Source organism: Myodes glareolus, chromosome X (assembly GCF_982192425.1).
Source record: "Myodes glareolus chromosome X, mMyoGla1.1, whole genome shotgun sequence".
Classification (NCBI taxonomy): Eukaryota; Metazoa; Chordata; class Mammalia; order Rodentia; family Cricetidae; genus Myodes; species Myodes glareolus.
In genome coordinates, this window is record NC_142053.1 from 131,216,614 (window position 1) to 131,237,706 (window position 21,093).

The following is a 21,093-nucleotide window of genomic DNA, read 5'->3' on the forward strand; positions in this document are numbered from 1 at the left end:
TTTATCTCAAAAAAAATTGGATTCCCTAAGGATACTACCTTCTCAGTGATGTCTGCTTCTTCTGGCTTCTTCTTCCTTTTAGAAGTCAACATGGGCTCTGCATCAAACTCATTGTAGTCTTCAGTCTCCTCCACCAAGTTTAGTGGCTTCTCCACTAGAAATGTCTTCTGATGGCATGCATGACTCTGTAATGTCTTCTTTAAAAGTCTTGTCTCCTCGGTAGCAGGTTCCTTATTTAAAAATAAGGTCTTTTGAAAGACAGGTGGTTCCTTAGTAGTTAGTGTTTTAGACTTGGTGGGTATATCCAGAATAAACTGTTTCTCCACGTTTGACAGTGAGGTGACAAGTCCAACCTTGGAACTGTAAAGGAAACAAAGTGTGGGTAAGAAGAATGCAACTCCTAAGTCCTCTCACATCATTCCATTCTGCTGCCCCATTAACTAAAGAAAGACAAAGACATTCAACCCTAAGACAGCACAGAGGGTAACAAAAAGATGCACACCATACGAAATTAAGTTAGTAGCACACCATATATTTTCTATGCCTACATTCCTACACTTTTCTACTTTTCCCATAAGATCCATGTCATACTTTCTCACATATGATTTACTATCATTATTCATATACAAAGTTTCTATTATAATACTTATTGGATGAGTTACCTGCACATGCATTGATCACTCTCACTAGAAACAGTTATTTCTCTTTGTCTATCAACACCATGCCTTTGACAAAATGCAGGTTGAAATTATTATTGTTTGAAGGCTAATGAGAGATGAAAGCTGATAATTAACATTGATGATATTTAACAACATTCCCTGTGCCAAGGAGTATTCAGAAGATGTTTTTTCAAAGAAGGGAATAGTAAGATCAAAAAAGAAGCATGTCACGGATGTCAGATCTAAAGCTCTGCTTTGAATAGGGCTTCATGATTAATGACAGTGATTAACTCAGCATAATCAAATCATTCAAAGAATACAAGTGAAAATAAGAACTAAAGGGAAGTAAAACCACCATCCTGAACACCAGGTACAAATGCCTCCAAAGATTGCATATCATACAATTCAATTCACATGAAATAGGATTCTAGGGTGTAGAGCAGTGATTCTCAACTTGTTGGTTGGCCTCTTTGGGTGTTGAACAATCATTTGACGGGGGTCACCTAAGACCATCAGAAAACATAGATATTTACACTATTATTCATAACAGTAACAAAATTACAGTTATAGAGTAGCAACAAAACAGTTGCATGGTTTGGGGTACCAATGACATGAGGAACTGTATTAAATGGTCATGGCATTAGGAAGGCTGCGAACTACTGGTGTAGGAAGAGTTAGAAAGTAAACTCCTAGATATTGTTTGTTTTGAAGGTGTTGACACCTTGTAAAGTTACAAAATGGTAACAGCTCTGGAATCATTTTTTAAACCACTGTATTATAAAAGGTAACAATTAATTAAAAGGAAATATAAGATTCTGTTTGACAAAACAGGTTTTCATTCTGGGAGGTGGTGGCACACACCTTTTAATCCCAGCACTCTGGAAGCAGAGGTAGGTGGATCTCTGTGGGTTTGAGGCCAGCCTGGCCTACAGAGTGAGTTTCAGGACAGTTAGGGCTGTTAAACAGAGAAACCTGTCTCAAAAAACAAAATGAAACAAAAACAGGCTTTTCTGATGAGGACATTTAGAAGTTATCTCCAGGTCTTCAGATAATCTAAGTACAATAAGAACATGCATTGCCAGGAGCTAGCTTGTCAAGATTCAAATCCTGTATCCTCATTTTGGACCTAGGTAATCTTGGGCAAATTAATTCAGTATTTTAGGATTCCTAACTATAAAATGAAGATAAAAGTAATATCTCTTTAATAAGCTTGTTGTGAAATTTGACAAAATAGTATGCTAATGACACTTAAAGGAACGTTAAGAACAGCTCAACAGAATTACATAACAGATCACTGGAATTATATAATTTAGATAAAATGAACAAATTTGTAGAAAGTAATAAACTATCAAAGTTCATTAAAGAAAAAAATAAAAATTTAATTAGACTTCTATCACGTAAAGGAAGTGAATTAGCAACTAAATAAACTAACCACAAAAACGAGTTCAGGCTCAGATGGCTTCAATGGTGAATTCTACCAAAAACTTAAAGAGAGATGAAAACCAGAACCTCATAAACTCTCTTAAAAAATAAGAAAGGTGGAAACAGTATCCAACTCACACTTAAAGGGCAGAGATATTATGATACCCAAAGAACAATAGTATTGCAGAACAAGAAAACTATAAACTATTACCTTTTATGGCTATAGATGTAAAAATCCCCAACAAAATAAAAGAATAACAAATACAGAAATGCATTTTAAAGGATGATCTATCATAATCAAGTAGATACCCTAGTAGTGCAAAGTTATTTTAACATCCAAAATTCAAATATTATACTGTACTAACAGAACAAAAACAATGCTATTATTATCAATAGACCCATAAAATCATTTGATAAAACTCAACGCTTTTTCATAATAAAAACCATTCCACAAACTGTAAATAGAAACAAGATTCTTGAGCTGGCAAGATGGCTAAACAGGTAAAGGTGCTTGCTTCTCAGTCTGATGACCTGAGTTCAATCCCTGGGATGAATATATACACACATACATACATACTTGTGCAAATGTGAAAAAATTAAAGGAAATAGCAAATACTAATTGGAATCAAAAGGTTTTTGTGTACAATTGTTTGTGTGTGTTTATGTGTGTGTTTATCTAGACAAACATAGGGAAAAATACACTGACCAATGGACACAGACTAGAAGACAGATGGACAGATGGGTGGACCAATGAATAGATGGATAGATAGATAACAGACAGACAGATAAAAAGATCATGAATTCTAGATGGTTGGGAAGATAGGATTCATAAGGAGTTTGATAGGAGAGAAGGGCTAGAAAAGATGCAGATATGGTGCACTTATGCATTAAATTCTTAAAAATACATTTAAAAGAGGAAATGAGATTCTTGAACCTGATAAAAGACATATATAAAACTCTAAAGTGATCATATTTAATAGTGACAGAATAATGCCTTCCCCAACATTGGTCAAAACGGCAAGAATGACTAACTCTTATTTTACCAGTATCCTAGCTAAGGCCAAATTGAATAAATAAAGATATCCCTATTAGAAATGAATTCTCGAAATTATTAACAAAAGTTATAACTAATAGACAAGCTAAGCGAGATTTCAGGACAATACATAAAGATTAGAGGACTTACCATTCCAGATATGAAGATCTATTGTACAGCTATAGTGCTACAAATAATATGGTACTGGCACAAAAACCGACATGTAGACCAGTGAAACAAAACAGAAAACCCAAATGTGAGTATATGCTATTAGAGTCATTTGGTATTAGACCAAAAGGCCAAAATTATACATTGCATCTTTAAGAAAATGGCTCTGAAAAAACTGGATGCCCACATGAAGAAAAATAAAATTAGACCTATATCTATTACATAGCACAAAAATTAGACCCAAGTATACCAACGACTTCAGTTTGAAACCTAAAACTGCTAGAAGAAACATACGCTGTACCTTATAAGATATAGAGGTAGGAAATGACTTTCTAAATAGGACTACATTTGCTCAGGAATTAAAACTAACAATTGACAAGTAGAACTTTATACAACTTAAGGCTTTTGCATAGCTAAGGAAACAAACAATCAAGAAAAGATAAGGCTCACAGAGCAGCAGACACTCTATCAGCTACACATTTGACAGTGTATTAATATCCAGAATACATAAAGAGCTTAAAAAAAGTCAAGATCCAAATAAAGAGTTCTCAAGTGAAGTAATAAAATTAGCTAAGAAATATCTCCAGGTGCTGGGATTGGGCTGTAAGTGCAACCCGGCAGGAGGGAGGTCCTGTGTTTCAATAGCCTGCCTGAGGAAAGGTAGGCCCTGTGTCAGCTCAGCGAGATTCCTGGCCAGCAAGAGGCACTGATCCTCTAGTGGACATCCATCAGAGGGGTGAGTTTGCTCCTGACCTGCAGCAGAAGCCTGGCAAGGAGGAGCACAGACATTCCCCGACCCCCCTGACTCCCTGGTCACTCTGCAGGGGTGAATCCACCCTGCTAAGCTCTTTCGCTTCCTATCCCATCCCAGCCTTCACCCAGAAACTCCTTCCTTTATTCCTCCCTTCCTCCTGGGACCACAAAATCCCCCAGCTCAGCTGCCTTGTGTGCTGGGACTGGGCTGTAAGCGCAACCCGACAGGAGGGAGTTCCTGTGTTTCAATAGCCTGCCTGAGGAAAGGTAGGCCCTGTGTCAGCTCAGCGAGATTCCTGGCCAGCAAGGGGCTCTGATCCTCTAGCAGACATCCATCAGAGGTGTGAGTTTGCTCCTGACCCGCGGCAGAAGCCCGGCAAGGAGGAGCTCAGACATTCCCCGAACCCCTGACCCCCTGGTCACTCTGCAGGGGCGGCTCCACCCTGATAAGCTCTCTCGCCTCCTATCCTATCCCAGCCTTCACCCAGGAACCCCTTCCTTTATTCCTCCCTTCACCCTGGGGCCATAAAATCCCCCAGCTCAGCTGCCTTGTGTGCTGGGACTGGGCTGTAAGCGCAACCTGAAAGGAGGGAGTTTCCTGTGTTTCAGTAGCCTGGCTGCAGAAAGGTAAGCCTTCTGTCAGTGAAGTCCCTGTCCAACAAGGAAACCTGACCCAGTATCAAAAGACCCAATAGAAAGCATTTGAAGGAAGAGATAGGCAGACGCCAAGGCAAGAATTCCCCCAACAATCTGAAAAACACCATGAAAACACCAGACCCCAGCGACCCTACAACAGAAGAACTTGAACACCCTAATCCAGAAGAAGTGGAAGAAAGTGCCATTATGAAAACAATAGAGTCCCTTAAACAGGATATGAATAACTCCCTTAAAGAATTGGATGAGAAGCATAACAAAAAGTTAGAAGAAATGAGTAAAGAAATGGATGAGAAGTATAACAAAAAGCTTGAAGAAATGAGTAAATCCATAAATGGTACCCTGGGAAACCAAGAAAAAACAATCAAACAGGTAATGGAAGCAGTTCAAGAATTGAAAAATGAAATGGAGGCAATGAAGAAAACACAAACCGAAGGCCGGCTGGATATGGAAAATCTAGGTAAACGATCAGAGACTACAGAATCAAGCATAACCAATAGAATACAAGAGATAGAAGAACGAATCTCAGATTCTGAAGACGCAATAGAGAAAATAAATGCTCTGATCAAAGAAAATAGCAAATCCAACAAATTCTCATCACAAAACATTCAAGAAATCTGGGACACAATAAAAAACCAAATCTAAGAATAATAGGGATAGAAGAAGGAGAAAAATTGCAGATCAAAGGCCCAGAAAATATATTCACCAAAATTATAGAAGAAAACTTTCTCAACCTAAAGAGTGATATTCCTATGAAGGTTTAAGAAGCATACAGAACACCGAATAGACTGGATCAAAAAAAAATTCCCCTCGCCATATAATAATCAAAACACAAAACATACAGATTAAAGAAAGAATATTAAGAGCTGCAAAGGAAAAAGGTCAAGTAACTTATAAAGGTAAACCTTTCAGACTTACACCGGACTTCTCTATGGAAATCATGAAAGCCAGAAGGTCCTGGATAGAGGTACTACAGAAACTAAGAGACCATGGATGCAAGCCCAGACTACTATACCCAGCAAAGCTATTGTTCACTATCAATGGAGAAAACAAAATACTCCAGGATAAGAACAAATTTAAACAATTCATAGCCACAAATTCAGCCTTACAGAAAGTATTAGAAGGAAAGTCGCAACCCAAGGAATCTAACATTGCCAACAATGCCTACAATAACTCAGACATCTAGCGACCCTTCACAAGCACAACTCAAAGAAGGGAAACACATACACTCTACTACACACACACAAAAAATAATCAACCACTGGTCATTAATATCACTTAATATTAATGGACTCAACTCACCTATAAAAAGGCACAGACTAAGAGATTGGATACGAAAACAGGATCCAACATTCTGTTGTTTACAAGAAACACACCTCAACCACAAAGACAGACATCTGCTCAGAGTAAAGGGTTGGGAAAATGTTTTTCAAGCAAATGGACCTAAGAAACAAGCAGGTGTGGCCATTTTAATTTCCAACAAAATTGACTTCAAACTAAAATCAATCAGAAGAGATGGAGACGGACATTTTATACTCATAACAGGAATAATTCATCAGGAGGAAGTCTCAATCCTGAATATCTATTCCCCTAATATAAAAGCACCCACTTATGTAAAAGAAAAACTTCTAGAACTCAAGGCAGTCATCAAACCACACACACTAATAGTAGGAGACTTCAACACACCTCTCTCACCAATGGACAGGTAAATCAGACAGAAACCTAACAGAGAAATAAGAGAGTTAATAGAGGTAATGAATCAAATGGACTTAACAGATATCTATAGAACATTCCACCCAAATAGGAAAGAATATACCTTCTTCTCTGCAGCTCATGTAACCTTCTTGAAAGCTGACCACATACTTGGTAACAAAGCAAACTTCCACAGATACAAAAAAATATTAGTAACCACCTGTGTCCGGCCAGATCACCATGGAATAAAGTTAGAATTCAACAACAATTCTAACCCCAGAAAGCCTACAAACTCATGGAAGCTGAACAGTCAACTACTGAATCACCCCTGGGTCAAGGAAGAAATAAAGAAAGAAATTAAAATCTTCCTTGAATTTAATGAAAATAAAGACACAACATACTCAAATCTATGGGACACAATGAAAGCAGTGCTAAGAGGAAAGTTCATAGCACTAAGTGCCCAATTAAAGAAAATGGAGAAAGCACACATTGGAGACTTAACAGCACACCTGAAAGCTCTGGAAAAAAGAAGCAGACTCACCCAGGAGGAGTAGAAGACTGGAAATAATCAAACTGAGGGCTGAAATCAACAAAATAGAAACATAGAAAATAATCCAAAGAATCAATGAAACAAAAAGTTGGTTCTTGCAGAAAATCAACAAGATTGACAAACCCCTAGCCAAACCAATCAAACGGCAGAGAGAGAACATGCAAATTAATAAGATCAGAAATGAAAAGGGGGACATAATCACAGACACAGAGGAAATTCAGAGAATCATTAGATCTTACTACAAAAGCTTATATGCCACAAAGTTGGAAAATGTAAAAGAAATGGACATTTTTTTAGATAAGTACCATTTACCAAAGTTAAACCAAGACCAGGTGAACAATCTAAACATACCTGTTAGTCGTGAAAAATTAGAAGCTGTTATCAAAAACCTCCCTACCAAAAAAAGTCCAGGACCAAATGATTTCAATGCAGAATTCTAACAGAACTTCCAAGAAGAGCTAATACCTATACTCCTTAATGTATTTCACAATATAGAAACAGAAAAGTCATTGCCAAATTCTTTTTATGAAGCTACAGTTACCCTGATATCAAAACCACACAAAGACACAAACAAGAAAGAGCATTACAGGCCAATCTCACTCATGAACATCAACGCAAAAATTCTCAACAAAATCCTGGCAAACCGAATCCAAGAACACATTAGAAAAATTATACATTATGATCAAGTAGGTTTCATCCCAGAGATGCAGGGCTGGTTCAACATACGCAAATCTATCAATGTAATCCACCATATAAATAAACTGAAAGAAAAAACCATATGATCATTTCATTAGATGCTGAAAAAGCATTTGACAAAATTCAACACCCCTTTATGATAAAAGTGTTGAAGAGATTGGAGATACAAGGATCATACCTAAATATAATAAAAGCTATTTACAGCAAGCCGACAGCTAACATCTAACTGAATGGAGAGAAACTCAAAGCCATTCCACTAAAATCAGGAACACGACAAGACTTTCCACTCCCCCCATACCTCTTCAATATAGTCCTTGAAGTTCTAGCAATAAGACAACATAAGGGGATCAAGGGGATTCGAATTGGAGAGGAAGAAGTTAAACCCTCGTTATTTGCAGATGATATGACAGTGTACATAAGCGACCCCAAAAACTCTACCAAAGAACTCCTACAGCTGATAAACACCTTTAGTAATGTGGCAGGGTACAAGATCAACTCCAAAAAATCAGTTGCCCTCCTATACACAAAAGATAAAGAAGCAGAGAGGGAAATCACAGAATCTTCACCTTTCACGATAGCCACAAATAGCATAAAATATCTTTGGATAACTCTGACCAAGGAAGTGAAAGACCTATTTGACAAGAACTTTAAGTCTTTGAAGAAAGAAATTGAGGAGGATACCAGAAAATAAAAATATCTCCCTTGCTCTTGGATTGGGAGGATCAACATAGTAAAAATGGCAATTCTACCAAAAGCAATCTATAGATTCAATGCAATCCCCATCAAAATTCTTCACAGACCTTGAGAGAACAATAATCAACTTTATATGGAAAAACAAAAAACCCAGGATAGCCAAAACAATCTTATATAATAACGGAACTTCTGGAGGTATTACCATCCCTGACTTCAAACTCTATTACAGAGCTACAGTATTAAAACCAGCTTGGTATTGGCATAAGAACAGAGAAGTCGACCTATGGAATCGAATAGAAGACCCGGATATTAACCCACAAACATATGAACACCTGATTTTCGACAAGGGAGCTAAAGGTATACAATGGAAGAAGGATAGCAGCTTTAACAAATGGTGCTGGCATAACTGGATGGTAATCTGTAGAAGAATGAAAGTAGATCCATATCTATCACCATGCACAAAACTCAAGTCCAAATGGATTAAAGACATCAACATTAATCTGACCACTTTGAACCTGATAGAAGACAAAGTGGGAAGTAGTCTACAAGACATAGGCACAGGAGACCACTTCCTAGGTAGAACCCCAGTAGCACAGACAATAAGAGAATCAATGAATAAATGGGACCTCCTGAAACTGAGAAGCTTCTGTAATGCAAAGGACACCGTCAGTAAGACAAAAAGGCTACCTACCGACTGGGAGAAGATCTTCACCAACCCCTCATCAGACAAAGGTCTGATCTCCAAAATATACAAAGAACTCAAGAAACTAGACACTAAAACTCTAATTAACCCAATTAAAAAATGGGGTACTGAACTGAACAGAGAATTCTCAACAGAAGAACATTGAATGGCCAAAAGACACTTAAGGTCATGCTCAACCTCCTTAGCGATCAGGGAAATGCAAATCAAAACAACTTTGAGATACCATCTTACACCTGTCAGAATAGCTAAACTCAAAAACACTAATGATAGCCTATGCTAGAGAGGATATGGAGTGAGGGGAACACTCATTCATTGTTGGTGGGAATGCAAACTTGTGCAGCCACTGTGGAAATCAGTGTTGCAGTTTCTCAGGAAACTGGGGGAGTCAACCTCCCTCAGCACCCAGCAATTCCACTCTTGGGAATATACCCAAGAGATTCCCTATCATACTACAAGAGCATTTGTTCAACTATGTTCATTGCAGCACTATTTGTACTAGCCAGAACTTGGAAACAACCTAGGTGCCCCTCAAAAGAAGAATGGTTAAAGGTGTGGAACATATACACATTAGACTTTTACTCAGCGGTAAAAAAACAATGACATCTTGAATTTTGCATGCAAATGGATGGAAATAGAAAACGCTTTACTGAGTGAGATAACCCAGACCCAAAAAGAGGAATATGGTATGTACTCACTCATAAGTGGATTCTAGCCATAATTAAAGGTCTTTGAGCCTATAATGTGTGATCCTAGAGAAGGTAAATAAGAAGGTGAACCTAAAGAAAATCATATAGTTATCCTCCTGGATAGTGGAAGTAGACAAGATTGCCAGCCAACCTTGGGTGCATGGCGGGGGTAGTTGGAAGGAAGGGGAGATGGTTAGAGAGAAGGGAGCATGGCAGGATTGGGGAAAGCTTGGGGGAATGGGATGGGGCGGAGGGAGGAAGGATGGATATGGGAGCAGGGAAGTATATATCTCAACTAAGGGAGCCATTTTAGGGTTTGCAAGAGACTTGATTCTAGAGGAGTTCCCAGTTCCAAGGAGAGGTCCCCAGATTGGTCCCTGGACAGCAGAGGGGAGGGTACCTGAACTGGCCTTGGCCCATAACCATACTGATGAATATTTTGTATATCACCATAGAACCTTCATCTGACGATGGATGGAGATAGAGACAGAGACCCACATTGGAACACTGGACTTAACTCCCTAGGTCCAAATGAGAAGCAGAAGGAGGGAGAACGTGAGCAAGAAGTCAGGATGAGGGGGGAACCTTCCTCCGACGATGGATGGAGATAGAGACAGAGACCCACATTGGAGCACTGGACAGAGCCCCCAAGGTCCAAATGAGGAGCAGAAGGAGGGAGAATATGAACAAGGAAGTCAGGACCGCGAGGTGTGCTGATACAAGGGGACTGATCGAATGAGAGCTCACCAAGGCCAGCTGGACTGGGACTGAACGAGCATGTGATCAAACCGAATTCTCTGAATGTGGCTGACATGGGGACTGTCTGAGAGGCAGTCTCAGACTCGATAATGACACTGGAACTTGTTTCGTCTGCATGTATTGGCTTTTTGGGATCCTAGTCTGTTTGGATGCTCACCTTCCTAGTCCTGGAGGGAGGGGGGAGGAACTTGAACTTCTCACAGGGCAGGAAACCCTGATTGCTCTTAGGACTGGAGAGGGAGTGGGGGGAGTGGGAGGGTATTGGGAGGAGGGGCGGAAGTGGTAATTTTTATAAATTAATAAAAAAAGAAATATCTCCAAAAGGGTTCTTCATCTGTAGCAATTAGGGGAATACAAATTAAACAACTTGGAGATTTCATCTCACCCTAGTCAGAAAGGCTACGATAAATAAAAACATCTGATGATAAATGCTGGCTAAATGTGGAGAAAGAGGAACCCTCACATTCATTATTGATAGGAATGCAAACTAGAAAAGCCAATCTATAAATCAGTATAGAGAATCTTTAAAAAGTTAAGAATAAGTACACCATATAACCCAGTTATACCACTCCTTTGCCCAAAGGACTCAACATCCTACTGCACAGATCTTTCTCAGTTATGTTTGTTGTCCTCAGTTCACAATAAGTAGGAAATACAAGCAACTTAAATGACTTTCAACAGATGAATGAATGATGAAAATGTAGTACATATACATAATGGTACCGGAAATTTGAAGGTAAATGGACGAGACTAGAAAATATTATGATGGTTGAGATAACTCAGACACATAAAGAACAATGCTGTATCTTTTCCATCATCTGTGCTTCATGTCTCCAAATCACCAGATGTGAATATATAACCTGAAGTAACCACAGAAACAGGTAAAGGGAGAAAAGACCATTGGTGGTGAGGTTAAAGAGGGGAATATCAGGAAACAGGTGATATGCAGGAGATAAAGGAAAAATGGGGAGGGGTCTTGAGTTTGGGAGTGGAGAAGGAGATCAATACAGAAGAAAAAGAGAGAGGGGAGGCAAATGCCACTAAGGATATTTACAAAAGCCTTGAGAAGTCATATTATATTTACCTAATTTTTTATTTACCCAAAGTTATGCCACTTGGGCTGATGATGTTCCCCTCCTCCCTGAAAAAATCTGTAGACTATCTAACAACAACCACAAACCCACACAGAACCAGGTATGAGAAACCTTTCAAGATGTTGGTCAGGGTAGTTAGTTGCAGAGACGCCCCCAAACAATATAAGCTACTGTTCTTACCCTTGGCTGCCTCCCAGAGGTTGACAGTAAGTCCCTATTGCTGAATGTAATGGTTGTTCTGTCTCTTTAAAAGACAAGCAATACCTACTCCCTAGCTGCTTGCAGCCTTGGTCTCTCCTCCATCTTCCTCTGGAGAAGGCAACTTCTGCCTCTCCCCCCTCTCTCTTCCCACTTCTCCCCTTTCCCCTTCCCCTCTATAACCTACCTAATAAATGTCCAACTTCACTCTGTATGGTGTGCCTATCTGTCTGTCTCTCTGCCTGCCCACATGGCCAGTCACCAGGGAAACTGCCGGGGACCAGCCACCTTTGGAGACCTGCCATGTGGTCTCGTGCCCTGGCCCTGCCTGGGATTGGCTGCTCTTGGGACCCACTGCCCCCTGCCTGCAGGGGATCCTGCAGCAAGCTACTCAGGGATCAGCAATTTTTAATAATCATTACATTGGTGCCGCAAGATTCGGGAGGCTCTCCTGACCCAAACCCCTCTCCCAGGGTTGGGATCCTTAACCAGGTATTTTTTTTCTCTACAACCACGTGTTCCATATGCCTGAGTGAGATTTCTACAGCATGATTTCTACTCACACCTAACAGGCATCGACTGGTGAGTTTCTCCCATTCTGCTATGGTTGCTTCTCTTAGCTAAAATTGTGTTTGGACTGACCTGGGGTCAGTCTGCCAGTGCTAGCACTGCACACTCTGTGCGGTGCATTCAACTGGGGGCCCAGGGTCCCTCAGAATCTTCTTTTTCCATTTCTTTTCTTTTTTTTCCCCTTTGGTGTGTGAGAATTGTCTGTATTCTGTCAATCATGTTTTAAATAAACGCTGATTGGCCAGGCAGGAGGTGTAGGTGGGAAAACCAGACAGGAAGTGGAAATGATACAAGGAGAGCAGGAATATTCTGAGGAGGAGGAAGTTGATTCCTTGCACTCCTACCCAGATCACCGAAGCAGCAGGATGTGAGCTGCCCCACTGAAAAAGGTACTGAGCCACATGGCTAACATAGATCAGAAAAATGGGTTAATCAAGATGTGAGAGTTAGCCAGTAAGAAGCCTGACCTAATGGGCCAATTAGCTTTATAACTTAAAGAGATCTCTTGTGTGATTGATTTTTCTTTGGGGCTAAACAGCTGGGGGAACTAGGTACCAGACAGAAACACAAACAAGCCGGCCCTTCATGTTACATCCCTTGCCATAAAAGGCCGCTTGGAACGGCCTCTGGTCTCTCTGGCTTCTGAGTCACCCCAACTGGATCCAGCCAGGCCACAGCACCCCACCTGGGGTTAGGGGACACCTGGCCACGGGTCCTGTGGTGTTCGTGCAGATTTGCACTCTGCCTATATAGGGGGAGATGTCCCATTATAGGCCTTGTGGTGTTTCGTGGGTTTTCAAAATTTCAGCTGAGTAGCAAGCCATCCATGTGTGTCCCCCCCTGAGATGGAAGCCTTTTAGAGGCCCAAAAACCCCAAGCCTACTTCTTCAGCTCTTACCCTCACTCTGCTGGTGTCCCACCAGCTCTACTTTTATGGGAGCTTTCTGACTACTGTCAGTGGGAGCTTTCTAACTACTGTCAATGCACAGGCAAATGGACCCAGCCATGGTTACTGCTGACAACAAGGTTGGTCGGATCCACGAGGCGGCTTTTTTCAATATCAGCTTTTTGCTCCCTGCCGTGACTTGTGGCATGGTGCAACTTTTTCAGTTTCAGCCTTTTGCTCCCCTCTGCAGCTTGTGGCATGGCAATTCAGCCACAGGGTGGATCACACCTCTAGGTCTCTCCTTATTAAGCTTAAAATCCCTGCAGCTCAAAAACTGTGGCTTTTTCATACAACATGTGACCACTGCCATTTTGACTGGGGTCAGGTGACTTCACCACCATCTTGGCTGAGAGACAGGTCAGGTGAACAAGTTCCACCATCTTTACTGAGGTATTCCCTGCCTGGTTCTCCAGTGTAACTCTGTTACATGGGTGACCTTACTGCCGAGCCAGGTCAGGTGACCAGGTTCTCCCATTTTACTGAAGTATACCCTGCCTTGCCTCCCGGTTTTCACTAAATTCATCTTGTTGACTCTGTTGCATGTGTTTTGCACAGTGGCATGCCTTTGGTAGGGCCCACCAAGAGCATCCACTTTGTCCAATTCCTGTTCACTCTCTGTGCGTTCATACATGTAACTTAAATGTACCTATGCTAAATGCTATAATTGTTTATTGCATCTCATTTCAGACTACAAAAACAATAAGTCTCATGCTTTAAACTGGTATGTACTTTTAAGTTTCTTGCAAAAATACTTCATATTTAATCCAACCTTCATTTAAAATATATTAAGCTGTTCTCTACTATTGTTAGCTCTGCCATTAACCTTCTATTGCAAGCAGTTTTTTCTTCTTTCTGTCTTTTTACGAGTGTAAATCATACCTGTTAAGTTGAGAGCCAGTACAGTCAAGCTCAGAACCAGCTCTCCAGGCAAATTCTATACTGTAGTTAAACCTGATAAACAGCCCTCAACTGCTCAGAGATCAAGGGAATATGGCATTTAGATATTTAATCATTAAAAACTTTTCATAACAAAAAGAGACAGGTTGGTTTCTAGCAGCAGTACTCTACTTCCTCCAAAGAAGACAGAATGTAAATGGGCACACAACAACCTCCATCTGCAATTCCCTGCAACTGCCAAGTGCTGACCACTGGGAAAAACTGCCTTTTATATAAACTGAAGATCACCTGACATGGACAGAATCACTGGAATCAATAGCCTAGATGCTCAGATCAAGGTAGACTTGTCTTCCTACAGATTTCTCAGCCCATAGGATCTTCTAGAGCCTGGCAGGCCCTGAACTAAACAGCAAAAGGCAAGTGCAACCTTCAGCAACCATGGAGGACCCGGAGGAGCAGCTCTGGGTGCCAACCAAGTAAGTACTCTATCGATTTTTAAATCAGTAACTCAAGTAAAATTTTATCCTTCTCAAAGATCTCTGATGCAGTTTGACAGCTGAGAGGTTTTGTCAATTTAAAAGGACAACCTCACCAAACAAATTTCAGTGAAATAAAAATACAAGTCCTACAAGTTATAAAGGTGTGAGGGCAAATACAAGTTATCAAACTTCTTTCTCATGCTGCCTTCCATAGTCTTAAAAATACTTTTAATTGTGCAAAAAATAATCTGTCACAGTCATTCTGACATAAATATGCTACTGTTTATACAATGTATATGTCTAAAACTTCTGTTTTCACAAACTCAAAGAATTCTTGTGAGTTCCAGGGAGCCGAATTGAGGGATCTACCTTAAACAGATCAGCTACATCCCCCTCAATTCCCTGGTCCTATTTTTTTCCCCTTAACTTAACTTTGTCCTCTGTTTTGCCAATACCTTAAACAGGTGTAAGAGACACCAGACATTTCCATACCACAAACACCAGACAGGAGCAAAGAGACTGACTATGCCAGGATGTGATCAGCACCCAGCCTTCTCAAGTTCCCAAAGATGACACCCACAAATAAGGAGGAAGAAGCCTTGAGAATCCACTGCCCCGATTCCTTTAACCTGTGGTGTCTAACCTCCCACCTTTGTTTTATAAAAAAAGATGGGAATGTAATGGTTGTTCTGTCTCTTTAAGAGGCAAGCCATGCCCACCCCCTCACTGCTTGCAGCCTTGGTCCCTCTTCCCCAACTTCCTCTGAAGGAGGCAGCTTCTGTCTCTCTCCCCCCTTCCCCCCTCTCTCCTTTTCTCCCCCTTTCCCTTCCCCTCCATAACCCATCTAATAAATGCCCAACTACACTCAGCATGGTGTGCCTATCTGTCTGTCTCTCACCCGCCCGACGCCCACATGGCTAGCACCGGGGACACTGCCAGGGACCAACCACCTTCGGAGACCTGCTGCATGGTCTCATGCCTTGGCCCTGCCTGGGACCGGCTGCTCTCAGGATCCGCTGCCCCCTGCCTGCAGGGGATCCTCCAATAAGCTACTCGGGGATCTGCAGTAATTTTTAATAATCATTACACTGAAGACACCATATACCTTGGACATATCCTTGAAGGATTCAAGCTGGGCCTGAACTAAAAGCTTTCTTCCCCATGTCTGGCTTTCATGGTACTAGAAAGTGTCATGAAAACTGCCAAAGGAGGGAAGCACCCAACAGTCTACCCAGCTAGGATTTCTGTAAACCAAAACAACAACAAGCATGGCACGAGATCCCTAAAAGTACAATAGTGACAGTCCTATCTTGGTGGTAAGCAACAACCGTCTAATTAGACTTAAGGCCCTTCAACAGGAAGAACATAATGTCTGCTACTGGAAAGCCAGCCAACTTCCCAGAGCTAGTGAGGTTACTGATCTTAGAGAAGACCCTAAGAACCTATGCTGCTTTATTAGATTGGCATAATTCCTAACTGCTCTAAAACTTACCCGTATGCCCACAGATCAGTGTTAATTATCACCTTTCATCTAAGAAGCTTCTCTTTGCAGCACGTGGAGAGCATTAGAGAAAACCATAAATGGTTAAGATGCAGAAATCAAATGATCATGGGGTACCTACTCCAAGCTGATATATCTATAGCACAAAGCTATATGTCCTGCGCATAAGGTTTGGGGGACACTGTGGGAGGAGGGAAGGAAAGGCTGTAAGAGACAGAGGACCAGGAAAGCTGCTGTGAGATGTGTCTCCTAGAAATGAAAGGAAACCTGTGTCCATGAAATCTCAACAGTGTGGCTGCCTCAACAAAACCTGATCTATGGCAATGCCAACAGACATGCAAATGTGGAAGGGGGAAACCTCACAAGCCCCACTCCTACACAAAGAACTACAGGCAATTACTAACTGCTGAGAGAGGGAGAATTCGTCTTTCTCAGAGATGAGCCCCCTAATTGGTTATCTAATACCAAGTGGTCAGCCCTCAAACCCCATACACATAAGCAACACTAAATGGGTTCAGCATATATGTAACAATACTAATCAAAGAAAAATAGGATATGAATTTAAGAAGGGGTGGGGCATAGAAAGGTTTGGTGGAGAGAAAGAAGGAAATGATGTAATTATATTCTACTTAAAATTAAAAAAAGACATAGAATGCTATGTGATTATAGTGAAGTCTCAGCAAATGGTAGGTATTACTCATTCTAGTATCATTATTAGGTCCATTCCACTAGCCCCTGAAGAAAAAGAAGAATGTTTGTTTCCTGGTAAAGCTGGAATAATAAACGATAGTCAAGATAAAATGACATAATGAATTAAGATCAAATATTGTAGGCACACCTAAGGAATTTAATTTAAGCCACAAACTAAGTAAGAATAAATGTGAATCTTTTAGTTTTATTTCTCCCTACTGGCTGAATGACAATGTGCCCATGCGTTATGCTGGTTAATTTCTGGAATGTCCAACTTATTACCTTACTCATTAGAAGTTATGCTTAGCTCTGTTAGAGTCTCTGTCTAATTTATTTAAGTACATATTTTTCAGTCCCTAAAGATGCAATTAGAATAAAGAGAAACCCTTAAAGGAGAGGGGAGGAAAGAAAGGGTAACAAATACATGTGACATGAAAGCAGAAGGGGAGACCTACTTGGTTAGGGAAAGAAGAGAATCAGTCTGAAACCACATGAGACACGAAGGAAGGTGATGGGTAAGGCTGATGAATTAGAACAAAATATAGTCAAATAGGCATGAATCATAGGAAATCTTATTACTTTGTATGTTTACTTAAAAAATAAAATTAAAAAACTGTGAAATGGTAACTGTAAATTTCTAACCACATTTGAAGATTTAGGAGAGAGCAAGAACAAATAATTCTGATAGTAAGGAGTCAACACTTTTTCTATAAAGTAACAAACAATAAATATATATCAGATATGGTGGCCCACACTTGCAATGCCAACATATAGGAGGCTGAGGCGGGGAGGATCATGACTTCAAGGCCAATGTGGGCAACATAGTAAAACCCAAGTTTCAAAGAAAAGTTGATAATCAACTCTGTCCTGGCAGTGTAAACAAAACAAAATACATTGTATAAAGTCAGGAGTGGAGCTATATATGTTTAATAAATTTTTATTGCTAGCCACACTAAGAAGGACTAAGAAGAGAATGTAGAAAGGCCTCACAGTAACCTTTCAGTCTTCTTTTTTAGGAAAGTCAAAAACTTTCCTAAAAGTAAATTATTTTTTCTAATCTAGTTGTAAAACTTCTAATAGCTGGAAGGCACAGGTTTGGGGTACAAGGAGACAGTAATTTACGTCCAGTAGCAAGAGGAATATCTCCTAAAGTTTCTAATTAGTTAAGCAAACTGGTATGCTATTAGCTAGCTTCTTAGATTTCACGAAAAGTTGGGCTGATTCCATGCTCCCCCCACAGAGACTATCTCAAACAGGGGCTAAATCAAATATATAATTTTGTTCAATTCTGTAATGATGATAGCATTTTCAATTTATGCACTAACACACACAATCCATGAAAAAAAGAGAGAAGAGGCCTATAACTCCATCAACCACAGATGGTCTTCCACCAGCACTAAGAGGTAATGTGGCAGTCACCACTGTGCCTCACTAAAAATATTCTTAATGGAGACAAAATGATGTCACAGTCTCTCCTTTATAATATGAAACACTGCCAGTTAACTCTTACCTTTTTGCCAGAGAAATTTTAGCAACTTTCTTGCTTATCCTCTTGGAAACATGACTCCTAAGCTCTGTATCATCTTCCTTCTTTGACAGCACAGTTTGACTTTGAGAAGTCTACAAAAAAGACAGCAAATTAAGAAATCACATATCGTCCAATAATTGATTTTTATAAGAAACTCAAGGCAGGTTCGCCATCCTAGACAGCTTATTTGGATGTTCCCAGGAGTCACAATCTAAAATTTTCATAAAACATATGGCACTGGACCAACCAACCACGGTGAAAGCTACACTAAGTACAATAATACTGGTACACATAAAAATAGCAGCCCCAAGTGTTCCCAAGAGATGTAGGACACAATTCTGATTTCCATGCCAGGCACACTGGCTCATGAATAACTGACAAGATAGTTTAGTTTGTCTTATGTTTTGACTTAAAATGTATAGAGGATACAAGAAATACAACTAATTTTATTGTCTAGTTTTGCCAAGAATAACTACCTACTCAGGCTAGACCTTTAACACACATCTACTTATGATACCACTATTCTATTTTGTCAAGTGGTATTTATTTAATATTTGACTCTCAAGAATATGCCCTACACTAATCTTGACTACTCTATTAAACAGTAGGAGAAATCATTAATCTGAATAATATCAGTAAAAAGTCAACGTAAAGGTTATGCCTTTAAAATATGTGCTGTGGGATAATGCTCTTGTGCACTGTAAAGATTTCTCACTCATATTGGTTTAATAAAACCCTGATTGGCTAGTAGCCAGGCAGGAAATATAGGTGAGGCAACAAATCTAGAAGAATTCTAGGAAGATAGGCAGAAAAGCAGATGTATTCAGAGGAAGCAGGATGAGACTGCCTGACTGAGAAAAGGTACCAAGCCACGTGGTTGAACATATATAAGACTTATGAGGTAATTTGAGTTGTAAGAGCTAGTTAATAATAGGCCTGAGCAATAGGCCAAACAGTTTATAATTAATATAAGACTCTTATATTAATGTGTTTATTTAGGACTGAATGGCTGTGGGACCCTGCAGGGCAGAAACTTCCATCTACAAATGAGCCTAATTATATTTCAAATAAATACTATTATTATAATTACATTAAATGAAAAAAATACAAGAATCAACTAATCTAAGTAATTTATAAGTACATTACTTGACTATATATCCTCAGTCAGGATGGATATCCAAGGAGTGGATATAATGAATAAATATGAAACACTGTTTATTAGCTTTGTTTTGTGACATAAATATGAAAGTGTTGCTTTGAAACTGCTGCACTACAATGTTGAGTAAATGTCTTGATGATCTGACCTCATGACTGGGATTAGTGCCCTTATTTGTAATACCATAGAGAATTTTCTTGCCTTTCTGCTATATGAGGACACAGATAGAAAATAGCATCTATGAGGAATGGCCCCCAACCCAATACCAAATCTACTGGCATCTTCATTTTGGATTTCTTAGCTTCTAAAACTGTACATAATGAATTTTTAATGTTGGGGCTGGAGAGATGGATTAGTGAGTAAAAGTATATGCTGCTCTCCAGAGCACCTGGGTTAGATCCTCAGCACCCACATGGCAGCTCATAACTGTTTGAACTCCAGTTCCAGGGTATGTGACAACCTCTTCTGGTCTCTGCAGACACCACATAATCATGAAAATGAAACACATATACACATAAAAATAATTTAAAATTTTTAAAATTATATTGTTTGTATAAGTTATTCATAGTTTCTTATAGCAGTCGAAATGCACAAAAATACCTTGTCCTGCTATGGAATATTAGTTGAAGATGCGCTACTTTCGTTTATGCTATGGGATAATTGTTTAATGATGCAAAGATATGTTGTATTCTTTTATTTTGCATTTGCTTAACTCTGTAAAGCTGTGTTACTTTGCCTGTCTAAAACACCTGATTGGTTTAATAAAGAGCTGAACAACCAATAGGTAGGGAGGAGATGGATAGGCGAGACTGCCAGGCAAAGAATAAATAGAAGGACAGAGAAGAGAGAAGAAGGGGAAGGAACAGGAAAGAAGAGAGGATGCCAGGGGCCAGCTACCCAGCCACACAGACAGCCATGGAGTAAGAAGAAAAGTATATAAAATAGAGACAGGTAAAAGTCCAGATGCAAAAGGTAAATGGGATAACTTAAGAAAAGCTAGCTAGAAAGAAGCCAAGCTAAGGATAAGTATACATAAATATAAGTCTCCATGTATTTATTTGGGAGTTGGTCAGTGGGCCCCCAAAGAGCAAAGAGGAAAAAAAAACAACTACATTGTCCCATTCCATACATTCCCATTAGGGATTCTGAATGAAAAGGACCAAGGGAAGTTAAACTAAGACAGATTTCTTTTCTAATTTGTGTATCTATCTACCTTGTTTCAGCCAAATTCCTAGAGCCATTATTTACCAGGATACCAGTCTCAATGGCAAGAAAATGGCACATTGGATTTCTAAATTCTCACAGATTGTGACAATTTCTACCATGGAGCAAGCAGATGGTCTGAAATAATTTATCTCTAAGTCTTTTTTGCTTCCCCCTCTCCTCTCTCCTTCTTATCACTGGGTTCAGTCTTACAGAGATTCAAATGCCTTTGGGGTATGGATAATATTGAAATAGTTTCACATGCTGTTTTACTCTACTAAAAAGCTGGCTGTGGGAATGGGATTTGGCCCGCACACTTTAGACCAAGCATGCTTGTCTCCAAGGCCTGTCCTGGGTCAGGCT

The 21,093-nt window shown here is 39.9% G+C and overlaps 1 protein-coding gene and 1 long non-coding RNA gene across 2 annotated transcripts in view; one reads left to right on the forward strand and one right to left on the reverse strand.

The window, feature by feature from the left end:
* The window catches only part of Ccnb3 (cyclin B3), a 63,353-nt gene that overhangs the window by 22,878 nt on the left and 19,382 nt on the right, over positions 1 to 21,093 (reverse strand). The window contains exons 5-6 of the mRNA XM_085684530.1: positions 18,354 to 18,463; positions 39 to 360 (exon numbers count right to left, since the gene is read on the reverse strand). Coding sequence (XP_085540656.1) covers positions 39 to 360; positions 18,354 to 18,463 — 432 coding nt within the window. The remainder of the gene's footprint in view (positions 1 to 38; positions 361 to 18,353; positions 18,464 to 21,093) is intronic.
* Positions 14,530 to 15,520, forward strand: LOC146889072 (uncharacterized). Its single transcript, XR_015000423.2, has 2 exons — positions 14,530 to 14,649; positions 15,117 to 15,520. It is a non-coding gene; the product is annotated as an uncharacterized LOC146889072 (long non-coding RNA).